The following is a 26,960-nucleotide window of genomic DNA, read 5'->3' as shown; positions in this document are numbered from 1 at the left end:
GCCCTGCCTCAGCAGACTGCTGAAAGAAGTTAATTTACAGTTCTGGCTGCCTGCTTTCCTGGCCCTGCCAAATCTGATTTCACCTCTTTTGCTGTAGAGCCTTTCAGGGAGTGCAAAGAGTCGATGTTTTACACCACCAGCTTATACTGTGGTGTGAGATGATGGAAAATGAAACGTCCTGAGCCAGCATTAAGGTTTTTTATTGAAGATGTCTGTAGCTTTCCCCAGTCTCCTAATAATTCTCCATTTAGTTGCTGGTTTTCTCGTCATTTCTTCTGCTTTTGGGTTGGTTTGTGTGTGTGTGTGTGTGTTTTTGTTTTTTTTTTCTTTCCAAAGGGATCCTCTTTAGTGAAATGGTGCACTTGAGACATATGGATCGAATCACAGCTCTAGGCTCTTCCAGAATAGCAATGCTGCCTAGAATATGTCTGCAACTGCTGAAGCTTTTGCCTCCGGATGGCTTTGCAATTAATAGTGAGATTTTGGTGCCAGAGGCCAAGCGATGCAGTCAGTTTAATCAAAACCCCAACGTGATACTTGGCTCGGGTTGGCAATTCTCGTGTATGGGATTGTCTTACCCAGGTGCCCAGGGACGTCATCTGGTTTTATCAGTGTGTGTCTGCGAGTGCGTGCAGGAGAACTGCAAAGCAGCCTGTGAAAGTTGCAGCCTGTGCTTAAGGTGGTTTATTCTCATCCCTAAAGTGGCACCGTTCTTTATGATCCCTATCTGTCAGCTCCCTGTAAGGAGAGTGAAGGTGTTTGGGTGGAAACACTGGGTTAATTGTTTGCATGTGCTTTGTCCAGATGCCTCTTTTTCGCTGAGATATTCTGGGTAATTGGTGGCTCAGGCACCTGGACTGCAGTCAAGCTTTGTGACTGGGTCAGGGTTGCCTGTCATGATGTGTATTTTGTAATTACGGCTAATAAAGCGGCATCGTGACTGTTTTAGCTCTTCTTGTTTATTGTAAGTGATAAATTCCATTTCTTTAGCTGTAAAAGACACTGTGTGCTTGTCACGTGTAGGTCATTACTGGAGTTTGCTGGTATCTCGTGTCTTCTGGCTGATTACTACATCCAATGCAAGGAGGGATGTGCTTTATAGTTCAAACAGACCATAAAAGTGCTTTTATTGATGCTTAACAGCAATGCAGTGCATCATGTAACTTTTAATCCAGCCAAGATACACACCCAGGCCTGGGAAACTCTATGGCATCGCTTCATGCAATTGCCTGAGCCAAGGCCTGCTCTTGTAGCCAGAGTAGAACAAGGCTTGATGGCACAGGCTTATCCTTGGCATGGGTACCATTGGATGCTAGCTTCAAGGCAATGTGTTGCTCTTATTGGTTGATTAACATGTAATTAACTGTATTTGGATAGCTGAGCATCTGAAATGCTGGCTGTACGGAGGTAGCGCAGCGATACTCAGTTTGCAGTTGTGCCCAGGTGTTGAAACAGGGTAGTTGTGTTACGTAAATAGGAGGAGATCCAACTGGAGGAATTTCTGGAGGGGTCCTTCTTTGTGCTTTTGCTGGCAGAGCGTGGCAAATGCTGAAGATACGAAGCAATTAGCAGTCATTAAAATCTATTAGTAATACCTTTTGTAAATGAAGGGCAGAGGTCCTGCTGTACATGGGGGACCTCTTGGCTTCCTTGCCTACTTCAGGACAGTGGATGCATCAGCAGCACTGTGCAACAGCCAAGTGATGAAGGGCTCTCCATCACTGCTGCCCCTTTGGGTCACAGCAGCCTGGACAGGAGGGCTATGGCCCAACTCCCCCTGGCCTGGAAACCCTCCTACAGAGAGCAATAAGCAGTTCAGACAGCTAACAATGGGAACGGAGTGGTCTCTGGAAGGCGAAGCTCATCCTTCAGTATAATTTCCATTCACTGCAGGGCTTGAGGGGCTTGGGGAGCAGAGTTCTGTCTGATTGTTCCTGGCGCTCACCTGGCAGAGGTTTTGTATCTAAATGCTGGCAGGCAGCGACAAGGCAGGCTCATTACACGTGATGGATGCTGTTTGGAGCCTCCTCATTACTCTTTCAGCCCATGGATTCCTTTGTAGCTCACTTCCCCTGTTGGCTGGTGGGAAGGAGGGGGGGAAGAGAAGGGGGCTCGGTTCTTCCATGGAAACTCTGAGGTGCAGAGGGCTGATGCAGAGCCCAGACGGGTGATGTAATGCTGGAAGCCTGCTCCACTCCAGTGACATCACGCCAGGGCTCCCAGTGGTGTAGGGGTCGTGGGTGCCTGCTGGGAGCCACAGAGAAGCTGAAAGAGGACCTGGGATGTGGGAGACGTTGCATGAGAGCAGATGGACACGTTGGGAGACTGGGAAAGATTTTCTTCACCTCGAGCATAGGGGGAAAGCCAAATACTCATGCTATTGGGGAGAAGTTTCCAGCTGAGCTTTGCTGGCAGCACTGCTGCACAATATGTAAAAGCCATTACTGAGAGCAGCGAAGAGCCATGGTGTGCCACTGGCCCAAATCAGTGCATGTTTCCCCTTCCCTGCTAATTTGGAAACCTTGTTCAGTGTGGGAGGTCACACCAATTAGTTTTATTTGCATAAGTGAATTTTTGGCACCGAGGCCTGGGGACAGGCAGCCATTCTCTTCCATATACAAAAAGCCTGCTTTGCATGGTTGCAGCAAGTCATTAGAGGAAGTGCATGCTCCATGGAGCCAAACTGGTGCCTGGAGGAGCAGGGAGACAGGCGCCCAGCTCTGCAGTGTGCTGCTCAGGCAGGGGCTGTGCTCACATCCTCACTGACCCACCCGTGCTCAAACTGAGGTCTCTTTGCAGCTTAGGACTTTGTTGTCTGTCCTCCCTTTGCAGGACCCTGCTTTAAAGGGGGGGCATCAACAATCTGTTGTTTCCTTAAGGCACAGAAAATTGTCCTCTAACTGAGAGCCTCTCTTAGTTGACTTGGTGTTCAACCCATTCCCTTGTCATTTAGGTACGAACAAATGAAACACATGTTCTTTGCTCATGGGTGAGGCCCTTCTTATTTTCTTCTATTTTATTTGTTGAGGCAGTCTGGGCTGCTTGCCAAAGCCCAAAGGAAAATCCAAGCCTGCTCCAGACATCCCCGGTGTGCAGGTGTACTGCTTACTTCCACAGAGCCGAGCAGGATCGAATTGTATGTGTTCACAATAAATATATCACCCTGGGGATGGGAGCTGGAAGAGGGTATTCCTAATGAGTTGTGCAGAGTGTTGGATGGGATTTGTGTACTTGTGTGTCTATGTGTGTTTTCTATTCCCTCCAAGAACACGGAAAAAAGCCTCTCACCGTGGGCTCATTGTTCTCCCCACGTAGCCACATGCTGGCCATGGTTGAGGAGGTCAGAACCTGTTTGAACAAACAGTGCTCAGGTCACTGAAGCGAAATGTGTGAGGAGACGAGAGAACTGGTGGTGAATATTACATTTGTGCACTGTTTTCTGCTCAGGAATGTCTGCAAACACAGCACGGTTTTCCTGGCTTTGATGCCTTGAATAAGCAAATGTAAAGATAATTTGCAGATACCCTTTTCCAGCTTGCCACTCAGAATGCTGGAATCCAAGCTGTGATGCTCAGCCATCCCTGGTCTGTAATGAGTTTGTTCAGGTAACCTCATTTCTAGGCTGAGAGTCACATCTGTATACACAGAGGCCATAGGGTAGCACAACCCAGTTCCTCTTTTGGGGTGAAAAGCTTGGCAGATGCCCAGTTAGCTTTGTTAGGGGAGCTGAGCAGGATGATGCCTTTAAACACAAGGCTTTGGAATGGTGTATTTAAGGTGGGAGAAGAGATGTGTTTGAATGCAGCGGGCAGGCAGTCCTGTCTTGCTGAAGGGAGGAAAAGGTGTGCAGATGGGAAGGGTTAAGAATACACATGCACCATATCTCTGTTCTCTGTTTCCAGCTCCGTACTGAGCAATGTGGGGCACATTTGCAGGAGTGTTGGGAAGCAGCAATGGGAACCTGCACAAAAGTTTCCTCCTCGGGTGGTCCCAGCAGATGTGACCCATGCAGCTCTCTGTCGTTTGGTAACCACTGCCTGCCAAGCACTGGAAAATTCTTTCCCAACCAAAATTTGGTGTTAAGTTAAATTCTGAGCGTGTCAGCAGATATCCCCATGGCTAAGCATGTAATCCCACTTACATCCTGAGATAACTTTGGCAGCCAGGTCAATTTTCCCCTATTCCCCTTAATCCATAAAACCTGGATTCTGTAGTTACCTCTTGGGGCAGAAAACATTCCAAGTGCTGATTAAAAGCCTCTGTGTAGACAAAACCCCTTGATCCCGAGCCACCTCAGCAGGGAGGGCCAGGGTAAAACCTCATGGTGGATCTCGGGGTGGTGATGGTGCCAATGGAATGCCCTTCAGCAGAGCTGAGAACAGCAGCTCCACTTCCAGGTTCATCCAGCTATGAGAAAAGAAGAATTGGGATGGAAGCAAGGGGCATGCAGCTTTTTACCTTGGTACTTAAAAGAGCTCCAGCTGCTTTGGGTTGGGAGCAGGAAGCCCTGGTGGAAGCAAACAGCCACCCTTGGGCAGTGGGTGCGAGTCCATAGAGGGAGGCTGATGCTCTGTGGAGTGAGCCCTGGGCTTTGGAGCTGCCTGAGGGCTCCCTTGGGGTTTCTTGTTGAAGTTTAGGAAGTGTTAAGAGAGGAGAGGACAGGAAGGTAACCCATGAAGAAGCAGCACCTGCTTGTAGCAGGTGTACACCTTTGTAGCAGAGTTGTGTGTTGTCTGACAGAACTGCAAAGCATCCTGTTTGTGAGAGGTGTGTTTTCATTACCACGGATGGCCATGTCTAGATGTTTGCTGGAGGCTTTGGTTTCCTTTCTAGCCTCTTCTTATTCTGTACCAAGGTGAGGACGCTTTACCCCCTTCCCCAGCCCTCTGCTTCTCTTTACATCTTCCTCCATCATCATCAGTAGGGTTGGGGACAAAGCTTCCTGGGATCCACACCCCCCAAGGCTATGCTGCCTATGTGGGGCTCAGCAAGATCTCGGTGACAGACTCCAATGGGGCTCAATGTGGCTCCGACACTGAGGTCTCAAATGTGCCACTTCAGCCAGCAACTTCACTTCTTCACCGCCTATTTTCCACCGAGCGAGTCCCCCGTGTGCTGTTTGCATCTCCAGCTTTGTGTGGGCGGCGCAGAGAGCAGAAGCTGCTCTCGTTCCTCATTTTCCATAGACGAAAGGGAAATAAATCAGTGTGAAACTGGAGCCAGGAAACAGCCATGCTCGGCGCAGAGGGGGGAAGGCACAAAAGAGCAACGCCACGATGTGCTGTGCAGCAGCCTGTAATAAGGGGGAATCTGTTTTTAAGCTATCCCTTATGGTTCGCACATATGTCATTGAAGAATAACTTGTGTAGGGGAAAAAAAAAAGCTCACCCCTTACTTGGTTATTAGTGGATTATTTGATTTGGATGAAGAGGGGAAACTTTGGAACAGTGTGATCAGCACTTGGTAACTCGGTGACATCAGGAGGTGAGCTTGGATGGGGGGAATGCAGCAGTAAATGGAACAGTAAAGAAAACAGGGAACTTGAGTATGTGGTCAGGTCTGCGAGACCACAAGAAGAAATTTGAAGGCTGGGCAGCCTTTGGCAGCCTTTCCTCTCTCTAATTTGGGTTTATGTGAAGTTTGCAGAGACTGCACGCTCTCCCCAAGGCTGTCTCTCCTCTCCAAGGAAAACTCTGCTGTTTTCTCATTTTGCATGAGAAATGGAGCTTGGCTGTAAGTGCAGAGCCCTCAGCCTGGGCACGGGGCTGCTTAGGTCGAGCATGGTAGGGAATGACCCCCAAAGGATGAGAACTGGGAGGAGAGAGCAGTGGTGTGCTCAAGGAGCTGTGCTGGGTAAAGGGAATAGCAGCTCGATACACCGGGCACAAAACGAGGGCCTTATTTCAAAACTGTTCATTGTTTCATCTTCTCCTCTCAGCTTTATTAACTGCTAGTTAAGTGCCGGCCGATTGTGACAGACAATGACATCCATTCATTTTGTCCCATTCATTTCTCAGAGGCCTGGGCTGGGCTTGCTTTCTTTTAAATTCTGGACAGGCTGATGCTATGGAAATGTCTCTCACTACATGCAAGCTATTGGTTAATAGTTTTCCTGTGGGCCTGAAGGCCAGTTTTGTGGGATGATGCCTGTGGGGCTGTCCTGGCAGCGATGAACAACCTGCATAGGTCCCCATGCCAATGGGCAACCCCAGAGCTGTGGGCAAGGCTGTGGAGGGCAGTTGGGTGCCTGCAAGCAATGGCTTCAGGGTATTGTATCACCTTGTTGCGTGCTGCCCCCAGTTCATCCTTACATGGAAACTTCTTACCTTGACCATCTAAAATCCCATTGGTGACTGCATCCTGATCTGCCCCGTGTACCCACCAAAGCCAACTTCAAAAGCGATTCTTCATGGATGTTGGATAGAATGGTAAATAGTCATTTTGAATAATCTATTGCTAGGAAGTCCCTCTCAGCTCCTGGTGTTGGCTTTGTAGAGGGACGATGGTTATGTTCATTAAAAGGAATAGCTGGGAACTCAGCGGTTCAATCTATGAGCAGGCCGTAAAGAATTCCTGTAGAAGTTATCCTATAGATTTGCATTATTTCTGGCTGAACGTTTGTAATCTTCAGGGGGGAAAAATACACCAACAAAAAACCCTGCAGTGGTTTAGAGGTTGTGTCTGGTCTTGAAGCAGGAATAGTGACAGCAGAGCACATAGTGATTGTAGGGCCTCTATTTTTAGGGAGCAGAGGTGTAATTTGTCTGCATGGGCTATGACACGTCGATGATTTGAAGGCAGAAATCACAGCGTGGCAAACTGCTGCGTGGTCATACAGGGGGAAAGGACTCAACCTCCATGGTTTGGTCTTGGTGTGTTTGATGGAGAGCCAGGAACAACGTCATGTCTGCTATGCAGATGGATGGCACTGTGTGAGGGAAGGCTCAGGTGTGGTCACCTTATGGCAATGCCATCCTGAACATGGCCAATGTCCTATAGTGTCAACCCTTTGGGCTCTGCTGTATCCCATGCTGTTCCTCTAACAGCCTTGCTGAGACCTGGTTTTGTCCTCTTGCTCTTCTTGGGTTTGGAAGGTGGAGGAGAAGAAGGATGTCTGCTATGTATAGGCAGAAATACAATAACTGCTCATTTTGTGGTGCTTCAGCTCATCTTTTTCCAGTTACTGTTGTAATTGGGAACCTCAAAGATGCCTTGAGATTAGTGCGGTTGGTGTTCCTTTTAATTTGCCTTGTGGTCAATTGCAGCTTCTCCTATGGCAGGAACATTACAGAGATGCCTTGTCCTGAATGCTACAATAACCAATCAGACGTGAACCTGTTGTAAAGCCTCCCCTCAACCTGCCGTGCCTTTCTTTTACCTGGCTGCCTGTTTCTATGATGCTTATAGGAATTTAATTAGCTCGAGCCTTCTTCCTCTGTCACATGTGATTGAAATCAGTGTTGAGATGCAGGAGTTATCGAGGCAGACAGACACACCTGTAGCTGCACGGATCACACATGGCTTGCTTTCAGGGGTAAACCAGCCAAAAAAATGCATTGCTGTCCTAATGAATCCATTAGAGGGGAATGCTTCCTCATGTGTTAGAGTTTAAACCTTCAGATTAAATAACTCACTGTGGTTTCTGGCGTATGCAGCAGAGATGAGTATTTGGTTGCTGGGGGTGTGGTGGTGGCTAGAAGGTTGATGCTTCAGTGTATGTGTTTCCCCCACCATGTTCATATGAAGGATGTACCCAGCCTGTCATAACAAGGCTGGATATGCTCTAGCTTCTTGTATTGGCAGAAATGGGTCTCCTCTAGGCCTGACCTTAATGCTTCTCGTTCCCTATAAGATGGCATGTATGTGCCAAGTCCTACTGCCAGGCTGGCCCTGTGTGCAAAGACTAAACTTGTTCTTCCCTCCTTCCAGCTCTTCTCAGACTCAGCTTTCCTACTTTTCAGTCAAAACTAGACAGGGGAAAAAGAGATTCAGGCTATTTACCACATTCATGGGAGTTTTGGAGCAGCCAAAGAAAACGGAGTCGATTTGGAAGGGCTCCTCTGCAGCCGGCTTTTTTATCTTTTCTCTTTTTGTTTTTTCACCCTGTCCCAGAAATAGAAAGAACACCTTTGCCCAGCCAGCAGCTCAGAAATAACTCAGAGAAAGATTTATTTCTTCCGTTCCTGCCTGCTTAGTAGCGTGGTCTGGATGGGTCACTCTGTGAGGTTTCTATCCCATGGCTCTGGGCTTTGGTGGCTCAGCCCCAGTGAGCCAAGGGGCTCTGATTGCTGTCCTGTTCTCTCTGCTTGGGAAGGTGTCCCTGCAGGAAGGAGGTATGCAAAGGCAGAGGGGGATCGATAGAGAGATGCAAAAGGACCCAAATCTGGATGCTTTCTAGAAAAGCTCCTCTGTCAGTGTATGGGCTCATTCAAGTCACAATCATAAAGTGGTTTGGGTTGGAAAGAACCTTTCAGATGGTCTATTTTGAACCCCCTGCTGTAGGCAGGGACACTTCCTCCTAGACTAGGTTGCTTACAACGCAATTCAGCCTGGCCTTGAGCACTGCCAGGGAAGGGGTGTCCCCAGCCTCACTGGGCAGCCTGCTCCATCATGGAGTGGAAGTACCCCATGGCCTCACGTTGATGTCTTTGGGGCTTATCAGCAAGGATGTGACATGCAGTAGATGGGCACCTGAGTGTGTGCCTGTATGTGCAGATATGAGCTGCTTTAGGGAGAAAACATTTACTTCAACGTGATGAGATTTGAACTAGAAGTCACGCAGTTTAATAAGAACGTGTGGTTTGGATTCCTTGTTCTTCCCATGTGTTTCTAATCTGCTGCAGGGTTCAGACAGCTGCCCAGAGCATACGATATACCAAAAAACCCAAAGTTTAAAATTGCTCATTTTTGCACATGTAAAGACTGACTTTACAATAAGAAAATGAAATCTGGGAGTCATATCCTGCCTGTGTAGCGAGGTAGAGAGATGTTGGGGCTGTCGGGGTGTTTCTTCTTTTCTTTGTATTTCTTTCTTTGACTTTTAAAACTCCGAACTGTGCTCTATTCTTTTCCCCCCTCTTTGAAATAGCCACGGAAACCTCTCATATTATTTTTGCCTGCGTTACCGCAGCGCTTGGCTGGGCTGTAAAGGAGGAGCGAATATAAAGCAGCCTTTTGTAAGACGGGTCTCTCCCCGTCTGTCCTTCCTTCCAGGCTGGGTTATGCAGTATGAGGAAGCTGTCTGGTGGCAGCTCCCTTTCCCTGTCCCTAACTGACTGCTTCACACCCGAAAATCCAAGCAGATAAGATTGTGCTTTGTTTAAAAAGCCTTAAAATGTATAAAAATAGCTAACAGAGCCGGGCACAATGACTGGTGAGTTAAGGATATCTCTCTTTTTGGAGCGTTTCAGCAATCTTTTGTGTTTGCTTAATAGTTTTTTGGAAGTCAGCTTGGCTGCCTTTTCCTTTCCTGCCGTCCCTGCTGCTTGGCGGCTGCTTTGCCCTGCCTGCACCTTTCCATCCCAACCGGCGTTACGGTGTTTGTGCTCACTCAACAGAGAGGAACGCAGACACATCGCCCCCAGAACACTGGCCCCAATGGAAGGCAGCAGTTCTAAGGGGGATCTGGAGAGCTTGAAGTGGAAGGGAAAAATCAAAGCATGCAAATATTCTGTCCCAAAGGGCTGCGATGCGTGGTGGTGATGCTGGCGGTGATGCCACCGCAGTCAGAGCAACTGATGCCGGCAGCTGTAGGGCGTGAGAATAACCAGGAGTCGTTTCTCATCACCACATCCCCAGGGTGGGTTTGGCTCCCTCCTGCAATTAGCCGTAATCATTATTAAGAGTAGCTGTCGGCTCAGCGATGCAGTCGCTGTCTGGCTGCTCACAGCCCCAGACATGAGTCAAGGAAAGCTGGCCCTGACCCCACTACGTGCGTGGGACAGCCACTGCCTGACCCGGGATGCTCCCACAGGAGCTCAGCTTTTAACCACGGTCCACTTTCTGATGTGCTGCCCATGTCCATCCTCAGGTCTTTTTCTCCAAGGTCTCAGTATTGGCTTTAAGCTGGGAAGGATATGGGGTGCTCTGGAAGCAATGCTCATTCTGGGTTTATGGGGCCAGGAGCTGCATGGTGCACACGTAGGGCTCTGTTTGACCACCACAGCCCCCATCACAGTCTGTTAGGTTCAGGGTTGGGTGAGGTTATGTGCAATTGCCCATAAGAATAAAACAGCCTGAGAGCTTAAAGCTGGTGATTAGATGTCCCCTCTGAAAGGACAAGGGTTTCAATTAGGCGCTGTGCCGGGGCTGGAGCGAGGTTGGCATAGGAATGGCTGTTTGAGCATGGCTGGGTTTTTTCATCTTCTCCCTTTCTTTTCATGGTATTGACAATGCATACATGAGATGCTCTAAGGGTGGGATGTGAGCTTTGTGAATGGGCTTGGGGGTAGGGATGTGGGATAGGGAAGGGAAAAGGCTGACAGAATTTGGTGAGGATTCCATGGAAAGTCTTGGGAATGATTAATGGCTGTGACAAACTCAGGCATTTGGAAAGGCAAGAAAATCTTTCATCCATTACAAATAGGAAAGTCTCGGGGATAGCGGATGAATCTGTTGCCTGCAAAGCACTGTTGTGTAAATAATCCATACTGTGGATGAATGCTGTGTATATTGTCTTTGGGAATTAGCTGAGTTATCACTTAGGCAAAAATGGACTTAGCTGTGAGCTCTGGCTCTGCGTTTGCTTCATCCACTTCCACAGGTGCTCGGCACAATGCCTGGGGCTGCAGCCACTGCACAAGGAGTGTTTACATGAGCATGGGATGTTGTTGACACTGGGAGGCTGTTAGAACTGAGGCTAGTGAAGAAAAATGGTATCTGCTTGGAAGTCAATGTTGTATGAGTGCCTCCCACTCTGTTAACAACTTGAGTCCTTGAGTGCTGTTTGGGTATTGGCAGAGCAATGGCTTCTTCAGGGGAGTTCTCCAGAATTAGCAAAGCTATTTGGCTTTTGCTCTCCTCTGAGAAACTTGCTTGTCCTCCTCTTTTACTAAGGAGCTGTTGCTAAGCAGCTTGCAATTTGTATAGCAATGTTATGCTGCAGCCTGTCATAACAGACATTGTGTTGTGTGGTGGTCTGTGCAAGCACACAAGGAACAGAGTCCCCTTGCTTTGAACATCCCTGTTCATAGGAACCCACGAGGAGGAGATGATGTGAGGGGGTTGGAAGCCATCATCAGTCCTTGAGAAGAGTTTGTGCTTGAAAGCGTATTTGTTTTTAGCGAGGCATCCATCCTCTTTTCTTTGCAAGATCATTTTCTTCTAAAAAGGGCTCAGAAGAAGCTCCCATCTGAGTGCCAAAAGCCAGGAGGGATCCATTTGTGTGGTGACCTGAGCACAGGAGGGGAAAGAGCGGAGGTCTCACAGCAAAACCTCCTGTCTGCTCCTGCAGCCCCCCTTGAGCAGGATGAGGAAGCAAACATCCATGTTGCCTTTATCCCAGCCACCAAGTATTTGCAGCTGACTCACGGCTGTGTGTGAGACGAGCCCTTCCCTTCTTTATTTTTTTGTGTTCTTTTCTTTTTTGAGGCAGCTCTCCAACTATTGGCTTCCACTTTTGTACTGCAACATGTTTGGAAGCCCAAAAGATGCCCGTCGCTCCAGCTGGTCCAGCGAGAGCAGTCTGGGATGCAGGTCAGGGTGTGACCCTGTTGCTGCCATTTGGCTGCAGAGTTGTGTTTAAGGGATGGACCCTTGGGTGATGCCAATACACTGTGTCCTTTGCAGTGAGCCTTCATCCCTGGGCAAGAGCTGATGACAGCTTCTATCAAGCGGAACATCTGGGGCTGGCAGGCCATCTCTGAGACAGGGATTAGGTTTGTTGGAAGCTTGCTGGTGGCTGGGATCTCAATGCTTTCATCGCAGAGCCATGCTGAACTACTGCCACTCTTAATCCGGCTGGCTGGGTCTGTGTTTGTGAAACCAGTGAGTTTGTCATAGTAAAACTCAGCAACGTCCCGATTGCTTCTAATAATTAAGACTTCTTTAATATCACAGCCACATACAGGTTTTGGTGGCTGAGTTAGATGTGGGAGCTTAAAAAGGCTCATCGAGCAGTAATTCTTCTTAATGATGCTCTGTGTCACTAAGGTGCCTGTGGCAACACACTGAAACAACAGTCCATGTAATTATTAGTGTGGGAGCCCTGAAGTAGCCCAGTACTTCTGGAGCTGCTGCCAACGCCAGATGAAGTCACAGTGCTTATCCTCGCCAGCTGTTTGTTTTGTTGAACCACAGCAATTTCTCCAAGTGACTGAAGTTGATGTCATTGGAAGCGATGTGACATTATTGCACACGTATAGAAATAAGTGTTAAAAAATGCTCCTGAAGAGCTTTTCCAGTCTTGTCTGGGAGCTGGCTGGGGAGCTGAGTTCAACCGCCTTGATGGAACTTAATCCATAAAGCAAATGAGTCATCAGGCACCAATGGCTTTACCATAAATGTCAAACAGTTTCTTACTGGCCGTGACAGTTAGCACTTACATCTGTTTGGTGGAGCAAAAAGAAAAAAGCCTCCCAATTCAGAATCATTTCCATCAGCGTGCTGTGCTGCCTCTTCCCCTTTGCAGGAAGTTGTTGGAATAAAGGTCAGCGTTTGATTTATTCTCCTTTAGAAGCACTGGCTCTACAGGCAGGTGAAATATTGGTTCTTTTCAGAGGAAAAGAAAGAATCGATTTATCTGTGCAATGCTGGGATAGGCAGCAGTTGGGCTGCAGCATTGGAAGCCTTCTTGAGAGCCCTCCATGCTATCCATGTGTCCATGATTCCCCCACTATAGACATGGGGCTGGAGGTTGGATGCTCCCTGGATTGGATACCCCTTTATTTGAAACTCGGTCTTCAAACCTCACTGATTTGGCTGGTAAAGTCTTTAAGCCATCAACGGAGAGTGTTCCCCCTCTTGCAAAGTCCTCGTGGAAAATGTGCAGCTGCAGCATGGGTGTGGAAGGCAGGGAGGTTAGATTTAACTTTATGGCATCTTCATTATCTCTGCTCGTGCTGAAGAAAGCAGATGCTGAAGTAGAAAGGAGAGAGGGATGGCTGTTGTGTGTAACCACAGCAGTGGAGCGAGCACTTGTTGTGCAGAGGAGCAGAGCTGGGGTTGGGGGCAGCTCTGGGTGATTTATTAGCAGCAACACATTTGAGAGGACACACAAGCAGCAAACCTCCCTGCACTGCTTGCTCTAGTTAAGGCCACCTTTCTAAATCAAAGAAATGGGGCACTTGACAGCAGAGCTTTGTGGATCTTTTGTGAAGTTCAGATAGCGGAGCTTTTATTAGGGCCTAAATTAGCCCATGTTATTGTTTTGTACTGAGGGATGAGGTCCGTTGACTGGGAATTTTGCTAACAAGGTTTCACTCCTGTCTGTGTTTTACAAATGTTAACATGGGGTGCCCACTTGCTGTTAATGAAACAAAGATGAACAGTCCAGCAGCTCACGAGCTCTCCTCCTTCCCTTGCCCCTGAGCTGCTCGACCCACATCAGTGCACTTGAGCTCAGATGCTCCCTGGGGCTCTCATTCCTCCAAAATCTGGTGCATTGCTTTTCCTTCTGGTTTTGCATGCTTGCACACTGCTGCCGGAACAAGAGAAGGATGAGCTTTGCTGGGCAGGGTGATTGATTGGGTTTGGAAAGGAAATGGGATAATAGGAGGTATGGTGAGTGATGCTTGTGGAGCGTGGTTGGTTTGGAAGGAGCCCTCCGAGGCAGCTTGTGCTTTGTCATTGCACCCTTTGTGTGCTGGAGTCATTCAGGTGCATGCTGACTTTCTTAAGCTCTCAGCCCAGAGGTGGCAGGAAGCATCATTTGTTTTCCTCACTGGGCCAATGACATCCCCCAGTGTCTTGTGCTGAGTTTGGGGTTTCTCCAGAGCTTGAGTCCACAGTTTCTGGGACTTGCAGTGATGTCCTTCCATGTGCTGCAACGTCTTGAGCAAGAGGATGCTCAGCTCCTGTTTTGCTGCTGGAAGCAGAGTGTGGTTGAGACAAGATTTTGTCCCACATGTAGCTCAAGAGATGCTGTCAGCTGAGGCTAAAAATGAACTCAGCTATAGCAAATTCTCTCCTGTGTAACCTTTTGCACCGTGTTTAGCCAACATGCCTTTCTTTGCTTTATCTCTTCCTCAAGAAAACACAACCTTAATTCTAGTCTCCGATAGGATACAGACTATCAGCTCTCCTTGAGGTGTAAATCCCACCTTATCAGGAAGAAAAGCTTTCAGCCTTCCTTCCCTGCCTCTTGGAGACAAAGACCAAGCCTGCTGTTGGGACTGTTTTATTTCAGCTTCTTCCAACAGCACCAGCACTCCTCATAACCTCGTGCAAAATGGGAAGCTTTAAGCACCTTGCTGAGAAGGGCATCAGTGTCTTCACGTGGGAGTCAGGGGGGTAGATGTGGCTGGGCTCTTGTGATCTGATATAACTGCTGGAAGATTATTCCCGTCAGGAGCTCCAAGCGAGTTGTCATGGCCAGGCTGGGTATCCTACAGTGATGGGGCATGTTTTCTGTTCATTTTCTAAACACAAAGAGCAATAGGCTTAAACCAAGGCTGAATTTTAGGGTAATGTGGATGCGGAAGGCGGTCACTTCTGGAGTGCATGCATGGAGTTGAGCCTGACCTCTTGTTTCAAAAATATCCTTTGGTTTTCCATGGGGCTTTGAGACATTCTGGCCAGGCTCTGAGCTTCTGGTTCCTATTATGTGCCCAAGTAGTTGTGCTGTAACGCTCCTTTTTTTTCCCCCTACGCCTTCACAGTATTTTTCTATCATTAAAGAAGGCTTTTTTTTTTTCCCCCTTAACTAAACCATCAGCTGCAAAAGCCCAAGCAGTAAAATCTTTCCTTATGCGACTGTCTGCTGTGAGTAAACTGCTTTTGGTGCTGTCATTAAACCTTCTTTTTGGCTTCCCTCCCTGCAGGGTGACATCCAGCAACTGCTGATCGTGTCCGACCCCAGGGCAGCCCACGACTACTGTGAGCACTACAGCCCCGACTGTGACACTGCTGTCCCCGACTCTCCGCAGTCCCAGGACCCCAACCAGGATGAATACGTGAGTAGGAGCTCATGGCTGTGGTTGGGGATGCTCTGGGGGCAGTGATATTGGGCTCTGTGCTGTGGTTGCAAAGCTTAGCTTGCTTGTTTCAATCTGAAGGCCATATGTTCCCCTTCCTTGCAATGAACAGGGATACCCACAGCTCCACTGGGTGCTCAGAGCACCTCCGGTCTGCAGGGATGGGGCACAACTGCCTCTCTGTGCAACCTGTGCCAGTACTGCACTACCCTTATAGGAAAAAACTTCCTCCTTATAGCCAGCCTTTCTCCTGTCCCATCTGCCTGTAAATCCTTTGTAAGGCAGTGGCTGAAGCAGAGGTTGATTTTAGGATCCTGAAGTCCTGGTTTCCTGCCCCCATGGCTTTCCCATCCCTTCTGTGCTCCTCCAATGAATGTAGTACAGGTTCGCTCAGAGCCTTGCAGAGGACTGATCCTGAGCTGATGGAAGCACCAAACCCCATCCAAAACATGCACCTGTTTCTAAAACCCAATTTTAGCTGTTAAACCTGAAACCAGATTAAGCACTTATTTGTTTGACTGGTGCTCCTTTGAAGTGACAGGTGTCAAAGGCAGAAGGAGGAATTTTGTTGCCTGTGTGTTTGCCTGTTGAATTTCCTTTTGGCAGAAGTGGTCCCAGCTGATCTGTAATGATTTCTCCTGTATGAGGTGCTGGGCTGTGCAAAGCAGCTTTCCCTACAGTCAGGGCTTACTTTCTTTATAAAAATTAATGGGAAAAAAGACAAAAATGGGATGCCTTCATATTTCTGCTGCTCAGTCGGAAATGTCTGAGTGGGGCTGATTTCCAGAAGACCATCATCTAAATTTGACACATTTAGACGAGGTCTCAGGCTCAGCTCACAGCAATTAAAGTGTCTGGCACCCTCAGGCACTTCTCAGCGCCTTGGCTGCTGTTTCTGCCCAGTTTGCAGCAGTGCAGTGCCCTCTGCTTTGCTCTCAGCTGCTCCCCACTGATCTGCAGTACCATAGCCGTGCTCTGGTTCACACACCTTGGGGTTTGGGTTAAGATGCTTTGGGGTGCAGAGTGCATCTTGCAGCAGAGCAGCCCATGGAAGCTCTAATCATGTTGCCAGCACTGCTGGAGGATAGACTATGTGGTGTGATCAAAGTGCATGGTAGTAGGAAAAGAAAGCTCTTCTTCTGGAGCCAGCAGTGCTACAAGGGCTGGCTTGTCTCCGGGCTGTGTTGCTCCATGTAAGAATAACTCATCCATGCATCTGCTGCCAGCCAAAGCGATGGGCTGGTGGAGAGATTGGCTGTGCCCGGCTGTAACCAAACGTTTGGTTTGTATTTCATTCTGAAGAATGACTGACGCCTTGTGGAAAGCTCTGAAAATATCTGGGTCTTGAAACCCCTCCTGCCTGCGGGTCACGGGCAGATAGGAAATCATAGGCATGTTATTAGGAGAGAAAAGAGCAGCCCAGCTTCTTGGAGCGGTGGTGTGATGCACGTTGCCTGCTGCAGATCTGAGATGTGACCCAGGAGGGCTCATCAATTAAGTGCTAAAAACAACACAACTGTTTTTCTGTTTCATAGGGTTGCCGGGGGTGACCAAACTCCTGCTGGGTGGCTTTGCTTTCTCCCTGGTCCCCCTGGGCTGAGAGATTAGCAGGGACCTGAAAGCACAGAGCAGCCCAAAGTCAGGCTCCTGGTGTTTCAGAAGCTGAAGAATGAGAGGAAGGGAAACTGTCGTGGTCACTCCATAGCAGAAATGTAGTGCTGCATGGGCTGTTGGGCATGCATTGGGTGCCACCAGCTGATTCACTGTTACTTATATTCTCTCTGCAGTATACCGATGGGGAGGGAGAAGGGGACACCTACTACTATGAGTACCCCTACTATGAAGACGTTGACGAAGCTGTAAAGCCTGAAGCACCCACCACCAAACCTGCACCCCCAGGAGTGGCTGCTGGAGAGAGACCCGAAACCAAGCAGGTACTCACATGAGATCCTGGTTGATAAATGGCACCTTCATGGAGCTGTGAACCTGGGGTTGATGCAGAACATCTCCTTTGTTCCACCCGTTGTGGTGTTTTTCATATATACTCGTTTGATTTTTGTTTTCCACACTAGGACTATCCTTCCCCCACGCCATCCCCTGAAGCAGGGGATCCCAGCAGGCAGACCAAAGGGGCTGCACCCGTGGACGACCCCCTGGTGGATGAGTACAACTATGAAACCATCAACGAGGAGTACTTCACGCCTCTGCCCTATGAAGACATCAACTACAATGAAGAAGTAGACCCCCAGGGAGGGCTCACTGAAAACGCAGTGGAAGCAGAGCTCCCCACGAGTACTGTCATCACCTACAATGAGACTGATGTAATTTAATGAATCCTTTCCCTTTCTCTTTGTTTTTTGTTTTTGTTTTTAATATATATGTATATATTATTTCTGCTGTTTCTTAGCCCTGTGCAAAGGAGATGCGATGATCCATATGGTAAATGCAAGGTGGTTCGGGCAGCTCTGTGAGAGGAAGTGTCAGGTTGTGGGATATTTAAATGGCACCTTCACATTTTTCAGATAGAAACATAAAAAAACCAACCATAGACTTCAACACTGGGACAAGCCCCTTCATTTGAGTTACCCCGTTTGCCTACAGAGGCCCTCTGTCTTGTTGCAGATGTACCAACAATGGGATCAACCCGGATCCTACAGCTGAGACTCTTTGGAGCGGTTGCATTTTTAGTTCCCTGCATTTAATGTCACCATGTCACACTTGAGACTGCTCTGCCCTTAAAGCTTGCCCAGTTTTTGCTTCTATTCATCTCATCCTCCGATGAGACTGGAATGAGCTGTCATGCAGCTGTGTCGTGTAGCTCGCCAGGCAAGGAAATAACTTTCTAGTTGATGAGGCAACTTCTTTGTTACCCAGAAGCATCAGCATGGAGAGCTTGATGGCAGGATGAGGTTTCCTGGGGTGGGATTTGGCAGTGCTCTGTGGTTCTTCCTCAAGCAGAGCAGAAGTGAGCGATGGGACTGTGAAACTCAAGGCTTGCTGGGAGGTGTCAGAGAGTGGCAAAGGAGACAGCAAAAGCTGGCTAAGATAATTGGAGCTGGGCCTGAAAGCGTGAATTAAATGGGTGTCAGGGAAGGTGTCCAAGGAAGAGCTGAACAGTGAGGGGGGTTGAGCCCAGATGGATGGGATGGAGCTGTTGGGAGAAGGCTGAGTGGGGTGGGGAGATGCTCAGGGAGAAAGGAAAGCACTCCAGCAGATGGATGGACCGAGCGCCAGCCTGAGGGAACCGAAGGATGGGAAATGTTTCTGTTTCCTGACATGGAGCCAGAAATCTTTGGCCAAACTTGAGCTTTCTAATAGGGAGGAATTAAAGATTGGGCAGGGTGATCTTAAGAATTGGAAGTAGAAATAAAAGGCTTAAGGGTCTCTTTAAATTGTTAGGAAAATCAAACAGAAGAGGAGCAAAGCTCAGGTAGGGAAATGCAGGGCAAAGCTTTCCTGTGTGAAAACTCAACCTGTTCTCCCCAAATATAACAGAGCATCCTGAGGCCGCCCACCTCCAGCAGCTCAGAGGTGCATGTAAATGGGAAAGGCCATGGGACTGCTTGGGGTGGGATTCAGCTCCACTTTGTCTGCTGGCTCCATTGAATCCTGCAGTGATGAGCAGAGAGGGGACACAACTTGCCCAGCTGCAGGAGGTTCCCATGCACCGAGGGCTGATGCAGTGTGACAGAGCCCTGAAAGATGCATATAGCCAAGGGTGGAATATAGCATATAGTGCATATAGCACTGCAGGGTGGAAGCTGGGAGCTCCATCTGCAACCATGAGCTCCTGGTGAAGCTGAATGCTTTAATCCAGAAGCAGAGCAATCTGGTTGGTGTGGATGTGAGGATGTCACCGCTGAGTTCACCTGTCTATATAACAGGTTGCAATTCTAGGGGACTTGGTCTTACAGGAGGTTGGGGGAAGAGGTTTTGGAGGCAGGCTTAGTCTGTTAGCTCTCCTAGGCTTGGGTTTTCTTACAGCTAATGACTGTGATAAATGCCGGCAGAGCAATGCTGAGATTTAGTAGGCAGCAATACTCCTGTGAGCACAAGGAGCTGGGGACAGATATATTCTGTTCATTGCCTGCTATTCATCAAGCAGTTTGCTTTGCTTGTCCAGATGCATACAGCAAAAGCTTCCGAGCTGCATCTCTTTATTGAGAGGAAAGGCTAAAAGATGATTTAAATGAGGTTGTTATCAGCAATGGAGCATCACAGTACTTTGCACAATGATTTTTTGACCTCCTGTTTTCTTTTTTTTTGCACTTTGTTCTGAATCCAGGTTGCTTTTATTGTTCTTTCTCTTTCCAAAGCACCTGAAGATCTCAGCACAGAGAGCTTTCTTTCTGCTCTGCCCAGTTATTCAGTGTATTATCTCTTTCCAAGCAAATTGATTTGGGGATATCAAAGCATCAAAGGAGGCATTTCTGATGATTGTGTCACGAAATGCAATTTGAGGAAGTTTGCTGTGTTATCTCTGAAAGCTTTGTAGAGAGATGAACAAGCTTTAAGGTTTCAAAGTGCAAATGCTGATTGAAGAGTTCTAGCAGGATAGCCGAGGTGTGACATCACCTGATGCATTTGTGTGGTGCAAATGAAAACTGATGCGAAGCTTTCCAAGCTTTCTTATCAGGAGCCACCATCAAGTGGTTTGGAAAGGAGTCTTTTAGAATCGTGTTGTCAAAAGATGGATCTGGGAGCAGCTTGAATCTGTTAGCTCTGTGCTGCCAAATGCTTGTTACAGGAACGCGTAGAGACTACATATGAGATGTGTCAATGTCTGGTTAAGTGCCTGCCACCCACTTTTGGCCTTATCGAGACTTTCGGGTTAAGAATCATTCCTAGAAGATGATGTGAAATATTGGGCAAAGAAATTTACTTTTGAGGCTCTTTGCTCCATACCTTGAATGGACAATTCACTGTTGCTGTAATCAGACATTTCCTAAATGGGAATGGAAAGGGGAGGAGAGGTGGGTTGTTGGGAACTGTTTTGTAGCAGGGCTATGGAATTCAGTGATGCCCTTCTGGATTTTACCTCTGTCCCCAACTTTTCAATGCTCTGAATCAGGAAAATATGAGATGGGATGAGTTGTCATGAGTTCTCCCTGCTGATTAAGTGATGAAAAGTGGGCAGGAGGTAGGAAGTACACTGCCTTTTAATGAGGCTTCTTCTTTAAATCCTCCTGCATGCAGATACAGATGCTCATGCTCATGGATTCTGAGCAGTTCTGGCACAGAAACAAGGTCTGCAAATGATGGTGGCATTTAAGTGATTTTGAATTCATAGCAGTGAAGAGATAATCTCTCCGGGAAGCACTGGAAGTAATTCAATTTATGGACCATTTTGTTCATTAACAAGACGGGAAGGAAACAAAATGATTATCAGCACATTTCCTTCCTTATGGTGCTCTTCCAACTGAAGGATGCTGGGAGAGAAGTGCCTACAGAGAGGGCAGGGAGGTGGATGTAAGCAAGGCAATTCTGGTGCATGTCTGGTGTCTGCTTGTGTACTGTAGTATCTGTTGCTGCAAAGATGCAGAAAGGATTTTGGCAATCAATGCATCAGCTTTGTAAAATCTGCTCCTGCTCTTTGCAAAAGCAGGGTGGACTTGGATCACAGACAACACAAACAGGAGGGCTTTGTATAAACAAACAGGGATTTTTCCCCATTTCCTCCTGTAATTAACTTCTCACAATGACACGTTGCGTTTTTGACTTGGGTTTTGACAATGGGATGTGGTTTTATTTATTTATTTGGTGCTTGTTCATCCCATGGCTCCAATATTCGGGCTGTGGCAGGCGAGCAAGAAAATGCAGTTCCACAGTTCTTAAAGCCTCTGGAGTTTGAGGGGATGTCCCAGCAGAAAGCTGGGAAAGCTCACTCAGACCATTGCACTTTCACTGTTATTCTTTGCTTAAGGGTGATAGCTGCTGGTGAAGGCCAGAATTGTGTGAAGATCCTTCCATTCTTCTTGCCTGCCATTGCGGAAGACTCATTGGAGACCTTAAAACTTCAGAATTAAACTAATCTTGTGCTTTCTATTGGCAGCCATTAACATGAGGCTGTTGCCCTACCCAAACCCCAGAGTCCCCTCAGCCCCCCTACCCAAACCCTTTTGTCCAACGCCCCCCCCCAGGTCTTTCAGCATGCACATCCTGCAGAGATTTGCAGCCCTGACGCATTGCTGTTCTCTCATTTTCAGGCTGCTCAAGGAGGAGACGACCTGGATAAAGACTTCACCGAGGAAACGATAAAAGAATACGATGGGAATTACTACTATTATGACAGAACAGTGTCTCCTGACATCGGGCCTGGGATGCCTGCCAACCAGGACACCATCTACGAAGGGGTAAAGGGAGTTGTTTTTTTCCATCAGAAACAATTTTCTTCCCCCTCAGCTCAAGATGAGCAATTCAAAAGGTGGCGATCCCATCCCACTTGGGTTCATCCACCCAAGGGGCCATGTTTGCCATTAACATCACCGTGCTCAGGGCAGGTGGTGATGACCTACTTGTGCTGTGCACAGGTGTTGTGATGTTGCTCCCTGTTCCTGCTCAGGACTGTTGGTTCAGGTGATGCTCTCTCTCTGATTGCTTGTCTTTATTCTGTTCCATGCTGCAGATTGGAGGCCCACGGGGTGAGAAGGGGCAGAAGGGTGAGCCTGCCATTATTGAGCCGGTAAGGACAAGCTCTCTGCATTCTGTATGGTGTGGTGCTCTCAGTAGCACTGCTGAGAAGAAAATATCCCATTACTCGGTCCATTTTAATATAAAATACTCCAATTATTTCTTTTTAAGACACTTCACAAAGCAGCTTAAATTAGGAAGGAAGTGCTCAATTTCCCATGACATCTCATTTGCTATAGCCCAACCCCAGACCTGCCAAAATGGAAGTGCATGGCAGAGGCCATTCCCCACCTCAGTGGGGGTTTCAGAGGCCCCTCAATGCTACGTGTGCAGCCTGGGGCCACACCACGCTCTGACCCAAACCCTCAGCTTGGGGATGGCTTTAATAGTGCAACCAATGGGTTTGGCTCTGTGCAGATAAAGGGCCCTCAGACCTGCCTGCTCTCAAGTCCCAGCAGCTTCCAGAGAAGCCCTGTGTTGTCCCAGGGGGAACATCAGTGCTTTCCTTCCTTACAGTTCCACCCTGACCCATTTCTGGGGTTCTTCTGCTTTCTAAGGAATGGTTATAAACTGTGCAGTGTGCACAAAGAGTAGGTGCCCAGTGGAGCATCCCATAGGTGCAGATGGAGCCGGGGGCTCCCCAGCACTGCTAACGTGCCCTCAGAAGACAAGGGGCTGTTAGACATGGACACACAGACATGTGCCGTGTCTCTATTGAGGTGCTAAGGTGCTGCTGAGCTGGGAATTGCTGTGCTCACCTCACCCGCCACATCTCCAAAGGGCCAAGCTCCCACCAGCAGCTCAGTTAACCCAGTTTCTCTTGGCAGACAGCCCAAGCAGTGCCCAGCAAAGCAGTAGTACTTCCCATTGCCCACAGTCCATTCTTTCTTCTTCCAGTTCTTCCTCCATTTCTATCTCAAGGAGGCTTTGCTGATGCTGGCAGAGCAAGGGAGGAGCTGGGGGCAGCAGTGAGGCTTCACAGGCCTCCACCACTGCTTCATGAAAGCATTTCCAACCCTTCCTTCCCTCCCTCCTTTCTGGGTCCTGCTCTCACTCTGCAAACAAAGGCAAGGAGCAAAAACTCTTTGCTGAACCATGCAGCGACACAGAGAAGGCAGCTTCAGCAGCCCACCCTGGGCCGGAACCAATCTGAAATGTTACAAAGCGAACAAAATAATGGTTAAGTTTAATCATCCAGAAAGAATTTGGCCGCCTTTGCTATTTCAAAACACTGGAGCACGTATAGCTTTTGCCAGAGAGTAAACAAGACCAAATGCTGCCGTGTTTCTCTGTTCAGTTCCTCTTTAGTGGAGAGAAACTCGCATTTGCTGCGCTCTTTATCTGGTTTTTGATCGGAGCTGCAGCAGAGAGAAGGGGGGAAAAACCGAAGGCGGGTTCTGCTGTATTCTCTCATCTTTGCCTTCAAGCTGCCTGTCCTTCAATCCTTGCTCTGTGCTGACGCTCACTGGAAGCAGCAGGGCAGCACAGGCTGCTCGGGGATGTGGCCAGGATGCTGGGACCCCCCGTGTCCCCATAGCCCAGCTGGGGGGTGATAGGCTGCCTTTCCCTGCTTAAGGGTAGACTCAGGTCCTCGAAGCTGCCTTCAAAGAGGGTTTGATCAGCCTTTGCACAGCTCCTCCATGCAGTGCAGCCAGTTTTTGTGCTTTTTCTGCAGTGTTAGCCTCACTTGTGGGTAGCAATTGGGTGTTGGGGGGACTGACATCCCTTTTTCCCCTGGATGGCCCCAAACATGTGCTCTGCTTGCTGCCCCCCAAGGCAGTCCCCTCTGGTGGCATGCCCCCAGCTGGTCCCACAACCTCCCATATCCCCACCCCTGTGCTGATGAGCGGTCATGTAAACAGCAGCGATCTCTTGCCGAGGAGAATCTCCAGATGTCCCTAAAGCTGGAGCTCAACATAAACCAACTGATAAATATGGGAAGATGCCAAGGATGTTTGCATCGTGAATGGGCTAATTAGCCCAGGCTGTGCATAGGAGCATCCTGCAGCCGGTCGTGGGAAGCAGAGCTCAGCCTTGTGCATGCTCAGGCTGTGGTAACCCTGACAGCACCCCCAAATGTTCTGGGAGGGAGAGATGTGGGCTGGGGTTCTCTGCATCAGACTGGAGACACCGTTAGCACAGAGAAGGGGAAGAGATGGTGTCAGGGTGTGTATTGGAGGCTGAGACACACCTATGTACCATCATTTGTCTCAGTGGGGATGGACTCTGTGGTTCCTGTATGGGGAGATGTTTGCTGTGGATTTTCCATGGATAAGGAGGTAGGGATTTGTGGATGTCATTCCTGAGGGATCAAAATCACCTGCCCCATCCTGGTTGCCCTCAACAAGGAGCTCGTATTTAGTTGAAGTGGGTTGAAGGAGTGTTGTGTAGGGATTACTTCTAATTCCCAGCCATGAAGAGAGCAGTGCCTCCATGGTTAGCGGTGAAATTACTTCTAGAAAGCATTTGCCTGGTTGAATGGGAGGTTTCTTTCCTGCCTCTTACATAGCCGTGAGGGGGAAGAACAACCAAATAAATAAATGAACAGAAACAGCTCAATTCCACTGAGTATGTGCTAGACCTGATTTAAAGTCGGGACAAAATATTTCGATGAAAAGGAATGGAATAACATAATTCTGCTGTTTTGCCTGCACAGTGATTTCCTGAGTACACAGAGTAAATCACGGTGTGCAGCCTGCTAGGAAAGTCATTTCAGACCTAACCAAAACCCTTGCAGTTTGCTTATTAACTTTCTATTGTGGTTTTTTTTCTCCAAGCTGCTTGGTCTTAGAGACTGCTGCTACCCCAAAGGAGATCTCCCCATCTCCATAACCAAGGTTTGCCCTTTAGTGAATGGAGGAAGGCAGTGGGCAGGAAGGCAGCTGCATGCTGGGGTGAAAGGCTATTTCTCCATGCCCTGTATGATCCAAATGAATGGTATTTGGCTTTGGTGATGTCACTGAGGGAGTGTGGAAGCTGGTAGCAAGGCCTGAGCTATTTAAGGATAAAGGATGCATTGGGTTTCCACCCATGAAGTTGGTTGCTTTGAGGATGTGCTAATCACTGTTATTCCTTCCTACTGTTTAGGGTATGCTTGTGGAAGGCCCCCCTGGTCCCGAAGGCCCTGCAGTAAGTGGTTTTGGGGTTATACCTTGCAGCTTGGTGGAGCTGGATGCATGCATTACGGGGTGCTGATGCCTGCATGGGGCTCAGCATTCAGCTGGTCCCAGGCTCTATTGCTTCCATATGCCATGTGTGTGTGTTTGTGTGTGCAAAAGCTTTGAGGTTGATTTTCTGGACTCAAAATAAACAGAAAGCCCTATTTCTTTTCCTTCTTGTTGCATGAATGTTACAGATAATGCCACATTTCCATTTGATGGCTTATTATATTTTATTTTTTTTTCTGTCTTTTCTATGCTAGGGCCTTCCAGGACCTCCAGGACCAACCGGACCTGTGGGCTTAATGGGAGATCCTGGGGAGAGAGTGAGTATCCCTGTTCTTCTCCAGTTTGGCTGATGCCTGTCATCAGTTTGTGTGTTCCGACTGGGACAGCACTGGAGTCCTGAATGCTGCTGGTTGCACAAGGCATTTGATAGCAGTCCCTTCTGAGTCTTCACTACAGCAGTGGGTTGGGTTTGCTTGCATTTCAGCACAACCCCTGGGGTCACTCCATTACCTTTGCTGTGTTCCTTCCACCTTTTTCGTGTCCCATACTGCTCACGTTGGGAGGATCAGTCTGCAACACCTCTCCTTTGCACTGGCTGGGTTATTGCACTGAACCAGCAAGGATTAGGGAGTAACTGATGTGAATTAGCAGTGCTGCACCTGAGGGTTTGTGCATTTGGTTTTGATGCAGCTTGAACTTGATTTTGAAGGAGGAGGCATCCCCCTTGGTGCAGCCAACCCCTCTTGTGTAGGTAGAATCATTGATTTCAGCAAGTTTGCATGAACAAAGCACATGGAGCTCTACATCTGTTTCAATGCCTTAATGCATCATTATGTTGAGTGCAGTCACTACTGCCTTCTGAATAGCTGCTAGGACATTGCCATTCTGTCCAGGGCACTTTTTATGCCCAAGACACTTTGTGCATGAACTTCTCTTTGGGATGTATATGTTTTCTCCCATCAGCAGTGAATGAGATTTGTTTTGACTTGGAACAGCACAGATTCCTATGGGGAGTGGCCTTAGATTTTGTTGAGTTCTGTCCATGCAGAGTGGGAAGGTCTGCACAGACAACTGGTGTTGTGTTGTTCTGATGCATCTTAGCACAGTTAATTGCTGCAGCTCCTATTAAGGATTCGTGATGTGGCGTTGTTGTTTATCTCTTCTTTTCACTTAATTTTCAACTTTAATTGCATAACCTAAGACCTAGAATGAACAAGAGAGAATTTGCTCCATTACAGAGAATCAGGACAAGATCTCTACATGATAAAGGAGCTCGGTGCCAACTCACTTTTTAATGCTTATGTGATGCATCACCCTTTCACCCTTCTCTCCCACCCATCAAACTGCATCTCCATCCCACCCATTGCTGGCCCACACTGGAGGTGTCTCTTCTGGATTTTCAGGTGTATTTAAGGAGATAGTTTAAGGTTTGGTGTATTCTTGTGGCGATGACCCTGACTTGAGCCCTGGCCTTTAATTAAAGCTCTTTGTTACAGTGCTCGTCTCTGGGGACTTGGTTGGAGTACATAAGCTACCACACTCCTGCAAACCCCCAGTGTGCTTCTGTAAAGCAACCCCCCCTACACCTCATTTACGCTCCAGGTGTATTTATTGGTTTTTGATGGAACAGTAATAACATTTCTTGTGGTTGTGACATGATTGAGAACGAGAGGCCCTGACGGAGCTCCATTGATCGGTGTCTGCGAGCTCAGAAAGTCAATATGCAGCGATAGGCTGAGCCACTGCTTTGAGAAGTTAGTTTAACCCATGAATCACTGCACAGAGGTTGACTTAACCCATAGGATGCTGCTCAGAGGTTGGTTATGTGCTGTCCAATTTGCTCTTCTATTTCTTTTGTACCTCTTCTTTGGCTCCCAGCAGTTCATTTGCATTATAAGATGGATGCTGACCCTGCTGATGAGGGGGGCTGGTACTTCTGCCAGTTATCCATGCACATGCAGAAATTTCCTGGCCATTTCCAGGCTCCCCTTGAATGGCCACACAAAGTCCTTGATGTTACTGTTACACACCT

At 48.1% G+C, this 26,960-nt stretch overlaps 1 protein-coding gene across 6 annotated transcripts in view; it reads left to right on the top strand.

Annotated features, from left to right (window-relative positions):
• The window catches only part of COL5A1 (collagen type V alpha 1 chain), a 120,935-nt gene that overhangs the window by 34,936 nt on the left and 59,039 nt on the right, over positions 1-26,960 (top strand). For all 6 annotated transcript variants that reach the window (XM_015879297.3, XM_015879296.3, XM_085520907.1 and 3 more), the window contains exons 5-11: positions 14,979-15,110; positions 16,919-17,065; positions 17,204-17,452; positions 21,338-21,484; positions 21,757-21,813; positions 24,849-24,890; positions 25,183-25,245. In XM_015879297.3, the coding sequence (XP_015734783.2) occupies positions 14,979-15,110; positions 16,919-17,065; positions 17,204-17,452; positions 21,338-21,484; positions 21,757-21,813; positions 24,849-24,890; positions 25,183-25,245 (837 nt within the window). The remainder of the gene's footprint in view (positions 1-14,978; positions 15,111-16,918; positions 17,066-17,203; positions 17,453-21,337; positions 21,485-21,756; positions 21,814-24,848; positions 24,891-25,182; positions 25,246-26,960) is intronic.

The sequence above is a fragment of the Coturnix japonica genome, chromosome 21 (assembly GCF_054131305.1).
Source record: "Coturnix japonica strain WE chromosome 21, WE-NBRP24, whole genome shotgun sequence".
NCBI classification, from domain to species: domain Eukaryota; kingdom Metazoa; phylum Chordata; class Aves; order Galliformes; family Phasianidae; genus Coturnix; species Coturnix japonica.
The sequence above is the reverse complement of the archived record's forward strand: the minus strand, read 5'-3'. Positions and strand labels throughout refer to the sequence as shown.